We start from the raw sequence: 7,616 nt of genomic DNA, 5'->3' as shown, positions 1-7,616 counted from the left end.
AAGGCTTCATCTAGCTGCCTGTACATGTTTCTGTGTTTGAGTCTCTATGCCTAACAGCAAATTTGAAGTCTCCAAAAAGATAATGGGGCCCCACAATGACAATTCCACCAGGATGATGATAATACCACTTAGCTGGCAAACACCACCCAAAGATCGACTTCAGACTACAAACTGCTCAGGACAATTTTGAGATGGCTGGCTGAGATGATCCAGCCACTCAGGAGACAGAGATCTGTCTAGATCTCTGTGAGTTCAAGGCCATACTGGGCTACATGAGAGAAACAGAGCCAGGCAGTGGAGACACATGCCTTTATCCCAGGAAGTAATATGGCAGGACACAGAAAGGTATACAAGGCAGGAGGAAACAGAAACTCTCTCTTTGGCTGAGGATTTTCTAGCAGTAAGTATGTGATTGGATTAATTCTGCTTCCCTGATCTCTCAGTTTTCACCCCAATATCTGGCTCCAAGTTCTTTTTATTAATAAGACCACTTAGCAATTCATCTTACAAGGGGCTCTGATTTCCTAGGAACACAGAGATCAGAACTTTAGACTTCTACCTTTCACCACAGTTCAGGGAAGGAGGAGGGGGCTGATGTTGGACTAGTCCTGTTTTTGAAAGTCCAGGCAGAACACACTGACAGTGTATCCTGTGTGTTTGTAAACAATCCTCTAATCATGTATTGTTTCTGACAAACAGTAATCAAAGGAATCATTTGACTTGGGTTTAAAACAGGGATTTTTTTACAGGGATTTTTAAAACACCACATACAGTGTTCCATCCCACTCCTCAGGTAACATGCACTATAAACTCATGCAAAGACTCTCAGAGCAAGCTTGAAAGATTTAACCAGCATAAGAGTTTCATGGTCTTAACTTTTCTATTCTGTCATGCATCATCCTGAAGCTAATTTCTCTGTATGATGTAAAGGTATAATTTCAAGTCTTCACCTGTGTAGAAACCGACCTGACATTTCTGAATGGTTTGTGAGCCTGAATACAATCCACATGACAAGCATAAGAACATTCACAGCAAAGCACATTGGTCTCCTGAGGTTTCCAGGTGAAAAGATGGTGTCATAGAGAAAGGATACTGATCTGCTGAGTTTTCCACTGAGTGTCAGCAACAACCTTGAACTCTCAGTCGAAACCGTCCAGAGAGTGAGAAGCTGAGTGACTATTCCCCATATAATACAGTCTCTTGGTGAAGAGATACCATGACCCAGGCAACTCTTATAAAGGAAAACATTTAATAGGGGTGGCTTACAGTTTCAGAGGGTTAGTCCATTATCATCGTGGCTGGACATGGCAGCAGACAGGCAGGCATGGTGCTGAAGAAGGACCTGAGAGTTCTACATCTTGATCACCAGGAACCAGGTTGTGAACAGACACTGAAATTGGCTTAAGCATAGGACACCTCAAAGCCCACCCCACAGAGACAAACTTCCTCCAACAAAGCCACACCTCCTAATATTGTCACTCCTTTTGGGGGTCATTTTCTTTCAAACCACCGTATTCAGTGATCTTCCCCATTGCCCACCCACCTGTGACACTATCACCACAAATTCTAGACCTCTGTGGTACAGTTTATACAAAACAGAATTCATAGTGAACCAGTGGCTCCAATCCACAGGCAACACCAGCAGCCTACCTGCCTGGACAAAGCCAGAGGCCAACAAGCAAACACGCACACACACACACACACACACACACACACACACACACTCATGCACAGAGGAAGGGAGATTGGAATAACTGCAGGGCTGACAGGACAAGCCTATCCCTGGGCAATCCAGCCAGTCAGGCTCTACCTCTATAATAACACGGCAGGGAAGAAGGTACAACTACCAGGTACCTCAATGGAGACACGTATTTACATATTCATAGGTGAAGTTACACTCACTGCCAATGATTTATCCAGAAGGATAATTATGAAATGGTTTTTGCTGACTCCTAGTTGTGTGTTTTCCAGAAAAGAAAAGCTTGGGACCTTTGCCTTGGGAAGATCATGCCCTCTATTGCAGTGCCAGATTTCAAACACAGTCATCAAGTAATGTGCTTGTAGTTTGAGAATTCAGAAAAATTAAGAAACTGTCCATAAAGAGTCTCTGCCTCTGCAATGTGCTTGCTTGTTTGCACATCATAACGTGGGCTAAGGAGGGTGGACAGAGAGACGTGAAAGTTAGGAATGAATGTTACAGAAAAGCAGGTCCCTCACTAAAGGACACCTTGTGTAGGCAAGGGCTGGTGCAGAGCCTAACCAACTTTGAGTCGCTCCTGTGGCTATGGCAACTCCATGGAGTCACCATTGCTGAATGATTTAATTAAACCTGTGTAATGAAATCTCCAGGGAAACTGTTCACTGTTGTGTTATAACCATCATCCAAGTCCCCGGGTAGGCCCTAACACTGCACACATATTCACTCCTAGACACACACAGTTACTCATCAGTGTTTCCTTCTCAACACACAGGTTTATCTTCCCATAACTTCTATTCTCTTGCAGCATACTGTATGTGAAACATGGCTGCCATAGGAAATAATAGGATGGACACAAACAAGGGTTTTTTAATTTTAGATGTGTGATTGTGCTATTTATAACCTCTTTAGCAAGAGGCCCTGCATGACCACATATGTGTTTATATGTGGTTTGCATGGTGTGTGTGATTTAGTATGTTGTGTGTGAGACTGAGGGTAGTTGTGGTGCTCTGTGTGTGTGTGTGTGTGTTTGTGTGTGAGAGAGAGAGAGAGAGAGAGAGAGAGAGAGAGAGAGAGAGAGAGGGGGGGAGGGAGGGAGAGAGACGGAGGGAGGGAGAGAGAGAGAGAGAGAGAGAGAGAGAGAGAGAGAGACTAAGTTTGTGGAGTGTGGATGAGTGTGACGAAGTGTGTGGGATGTGAATGAGTGTGACATGTGCCCAGGTATATGACCCAACCACTCAACTTCTTGCTGGTGAGATTACAGAACAAGAAAGTATTTAAGAACGTTATCACAGTCTTGTTCACAAAAATAAAACATGGTAAAAAAAAAAATCAATAAGACTAATGATCACTAAAAATATGAGTACAATCAGCAAAATTACTGTAATGTTACGTGCCATGGTCCATGGCATATTATAGCAGATGACAACTAATAACACATATGACAAGCCACCAGATGAATAATTCTCTGAAGGAGGAACCTGTTTCAAGCAAGGTTTATGTGGCCATCAACTATGAAAACTGTTTGCCTCTGTCTGCAATTTCACATGTGCCAAAAGAGCTGTGGAATCTCCCAATTACTGTGCATTTTCATCTAATGTGTACATGTAATCTAGTGATTACATCTTGACCTTTATAGATATTTATTCTGTGGACTGTCTAAAGATAATTTCTTTTTGAAAGCTGTATAATTTTGATGAATAGAAATAATACCAGGATATTTTTTATAACTCAGGCTGACACTTGAAAATAACAGTATTCTCAGCTACAAAGACAGCTTTTGACACAATTAGCTGATTTAAGACCTCAGAGCAAATTCAAAGTAGACTATTTGCCCCTGAAAATGAATTGCAAAAGGTCAGATTCCCAGGTGTCTGGCTGTTGAACCAAGGTCAGACATAAAGCAACTTTGGTACCAGTTCCCTGCTTGCTTAAATTCTGGCTAATAACATTAAAGACATAACTCCCAACACAAATTCTCTCAGCAATTGACTCTCTGCATGAACTCGAAATCTCAGTTTCATGATACAAGAGTCAAGGTTCAACCAACCAACTATTTGTGTTTAGGTCTTGGGGTTCTTTTAAGATCACTGTCCCTCCAGAATGTGTGGGGCACTCGAGCACTACATGCCTCCTGCCTGCTCACCAAGGAGCTTGGCTGATGGCCACTCCCAGCCACATCAGCTGCCAAGGTGTCATAAAATTCCAAGTCTTAGAGTCTGAAGGACACAAAGGGGTACCAATTGGTTCATCAAACCTCCACCCCCATGTTCTAGTGTCTATGACATGGAAATGTACTCTGCAAGCTACCAAAAGGGAAAAGGAAACACCAACCCATCCACAAATCCTTTGATCTGTAATCTGTCTGGCCTGTAAAATACACCAGGACAATGGAGGCACAAACTTTGTGGGAGTGACCAACAGATGTCTGATTTGAATTAAGGCCCTTATCGTGAACTGAACCCATACCAGACACTGACTGGGTGACCAAGACCTAGAGTCTATAAGTCCAGACAGCTAGAGTAAAACCAAGTTCTCCTATTCTTAAGGGGAAAGTAACAATCAAAGAACTCCGAATAATATTCTGCTATACTCATGGACCAGTGCCTTAGTCAGCCATCCTCAGAGATGCTTTGCAGGGGCCTCATGCAACAGATGGAACAAGTACAGAGACACACAGAAGACAGTACATAGAGAGACTTTGCAGCACACAGCTCTCATGAGACGTCTCTGTCAAATCCCTCCTCTTAGAGCTCAGGGAACCACAAGGAAAAGAGGAGGAAAGAGTTGGAGGGGTAGAGGAAGAAGGGATGGAGGACACCCCGAGAACAAGGTCCTCTAAAACAACTCACCAATGCTCATATGAACTCACAGAGACTGAAGCAGAGTGCACAGGGCCTGCATGGGTCTGCACCAGGCCCTCTGAATATATACCATAGTTTTCCGTTTAGTACTTTTATGGGATTCACTCCTGAATGTGTTAACAAGTAAATTCTGTTCATGGTCTTCTTTCTCTGTTGACTTATCTTGACCAGTTCTGATATGGTGGGTTTTTTTAAATCTTATTATATTTTATTTTGTTAAAAATAATAACAAATGCATCTTCCTTGCATATCAATAATTTTTGCAACTTGGAGAAACTGCATGTGCACACCTATAGAGCAGCTGACAAGTAATGAGGTCTGATTCACGGCTTGGTGTGTGCTTAAACATCTCCAAAAACAGTAAAATGTAGCTTGAAGTGTTTTTTTGTCTTTTTAATTTCTTTCCTAAGTTAACATACAAGTGATTTGGGGCATTATGGCCTTTGTCAGACATGTTGACTTTCCTCCTCTTTATTCCACTCTCTCTCCTGCCAGCCTTACCCTCCATATGTTCTCTTCTTACCCCAGAATATTCCCCTCTCTGTTTTCATCTGACATGTCTATCAGGACCATTTTGTTCCTCCTCGGCAAAGTTTTCTTTGTCCCCTCTCCTTTCTGATATAATGATCCTGAACTACACACACAAATAGGAAGGCACACACACATATTTAAATTTAGACTGTATCTAGGAATGTATATGCAATTATGACACAGGTGTACACATGCATATCAATAGGGAACCTCTATAGAACTGTTTCCTAATTAGTGAATTGTCACAAAACAATTCTATAACCCAGGAAAATTCCATATGCAGTGATAACCATGATAAACCACAACTCAGTAAAGAGCTTTTATGGTGGCCTGAACCCAGGCCTCTCTTCATGTGCTAAGGAGAGAAAATGTACCTTGGAAATCGTCTTTCTTTTTTGGCAGTTGATCCCACCAATGAAGACCATGTTGGGCATCACAGGTCTGGGGAAATCTAACACAAAGTCTGTGCGTAACAACCAAATGGACACTTGGCTGAAGAGGTCCTCCATAGTCACTGGGGTCTGCAGAACTTCGGAGGCAATGTCTGTAGCAGTTTTGAACAAGTAGTGGCAAAGTGCACGCTCCTCCATGTAGAAAACAAGGTTCGACACTCTCTCCTTGAAAGTCATGGTGTCTGTGAATTTTGAGAAGAGTCTAGGAACATAAGACAGTGGACTGGGGCACTGGGAGCCCGCTTCAAGATGGTAGCAAAAGAAATACCTTGAGAAGATCACTGAGGGGAGTGACAAATACTTGGCCACAGTTAAGCCACACACCTCGAAAGGATCGAGAAACACAGCATCAAAAGAACTCTGCTTCAAGTACTCCACTAACTTCTTGTCATTAAACAAACTCCTACAGTGTGAAGATAGTAATTTGAAAAACGCTATGGATGAGTTTGTTTTTAAAGAAAGCCACCTTTGTTCTGGATCTTTCCATTGAGTGTCAGAAAAATACTTGAACTTACAATTGAATTCCTCCAGAGTGTAAGAAGTGGAGTATGTCTTCACTGTCAAATTCAGGGATTTTCCCAGTTGCCAACTCACCTCTGGCACGACTACCACCACCTCATGTCCCCTGTGGATGAGTTTCTCCACAACCATCTGCATAGTGAACCAGTGGCTCCCATCCATGGGCACCACCAGCAGCCTGCCTGCCTGGGCAAAGCCAGAGACCAGCAGCAGACACACACACAGAGGAAGGGAGGCTGGAAGATCTGCAGGAGCCATGGGAGAAGTGGAGACCAGGACAGTCCAGCTGCTGAGACCTGAGCTCTTCTAATAGAGCTGGTTGAAGTAGAGGCACAGACCTTGCTCAGTGGACACATGTATTTGTAAGATTCCAAGAGAGGTTAAATTTAGTGCTAATGATTTACTCGAAAGAAGAATAATTAATGAACCTCACTGGCTAAAATGACTACTTTTGTGCCTTCCAGATTTAAAAAAATTTATGGCTTTGTTTCAGAAAGATCATGACCTCTACTGCAGACACAGTTTTGAAGACTTATCAAACAATATGTTTTGATTTTTTTTAATTCAGAAAAATTAAGAAGCTCCCTATAAGAATCCTCTACACTCATCACATGCTCGTTTATACTTCATAAGAAGGGAAACTAAGAAGGACGGACAGTGAGAGTCACCAAAAAGAGATAGATAGAGAAAGCTAGAGGTCACAGAAAAACTGGTCTCTCCTTAAAGAACACATTATGGTTTATAGGACAGGCCAGGTTCAAGTCAGCATTGCTCTGAGTCCATAGATCTGAGAGTTCAGTAGTCTTGACTGACAGACTTTGAGCCTTGGGACTCTGCCCTGATGTAGGACTCCAGTAAACCAATATTACACAGCCACTTTCCCTGTCAAAATGAAAACATTCTCTGTGTTAGATCAGTTTGTTATTTCAGCACCCTTTCTAACACAGGATGACTTTCTTTATGAGCCTGGCTTTTTGACAGATATCCAGACAGAAGTCAGAAGATGAAGAGCTGAGCTCTGAAAACTTGCTGCCTCCAATAATGATGGTCAGATTAAGTTACTCTATGAACAATGGCCAAGGGCTCTGCTTTCCTAGGACCAGACAGATCAGAACTTAGGGCATCCACCTTTTACCATAGTTCCAGAAAGGGGCTGATGTTGGACTTAGTGCCAGTGGTGAATAATGAGTCATCACATGGCAGTGTATCCAGTGCACTAGTAAAGAAGTCTCTAATCAGGTATTGTTTCTGATGAACAGTAGTCACAGGAACCATTTGACTTAGGTCTAACACAGTGATGCTCTGAGCCTGCACACCACATACAGTGAAGGCACAGTGTTCCTTCCCACCCCACAGGCACCAGAGAGTGTGACCTCCATGCCGAGTCTCACAGAGCAAGGTTATGACAATAAAACCAGAATAATGTAAGAGTTTCATGGTCTTAACTTTTCTATACTGTCATGCATCATCTTGAAGCTAATTTCTCTGTGTGGTGTAAAGATATAACTTCAAGTCTTTGCCTGTATAGATCCAGAACTGACATTTCTGCAGTTT

General features: G+C 42.5%; 1 protein-coding gene across 1 annotated transcript; it reads right to left on the bottom strand.

The window, feature by feature from the left end:
* Window positions 1-5,411: 5,411 nt before the first annotated feature.
* Window positions 5,412-6,350, bottom strand: LOC118573371 (UDP-glucuronosyltransferase 1A7-like). The gene has a single exon (XM_036173665.1). The coding sequence runs from the start codon at window positions 6,318-6,320 to the stop codon at window positions 5,412-5,414; it is 909 nt and encodes a 302-aa protein (XP_036029558.1). The 5' UTR covers window positions 6,321-6,350.
* Between the last annotated feature and the right edge of the window lie 1,266 nt (window positions 6,351-7,616).

Source organism: Onychomys torridus, chromosome 23 (genome assembly GCF_903995425.1).
Source record: "Onychomys torridus chromosome 23, mOncTor1.1, whole genome shotgun sequence".
NCBI classification, from domain to species: Eukaryota; Metazoa; Chordata; class Mammalia; order Rodentia; family Cricetidae; genus Onychomys; species Onychomys torridus.
This window is presented reverse-complemented; position numbering and strand designations above follow the sequence as displayed.

Excerpts from the sequence above, each read along its gene's own strand:
- LOC118573371 (XM_036173665.1), bottom strand. The coding sequence starts at position 6,320 with ATGGCTCCTGCAGATCTTCCAGCCTCCCTTCCTCTGTGTGTGTGTCTG.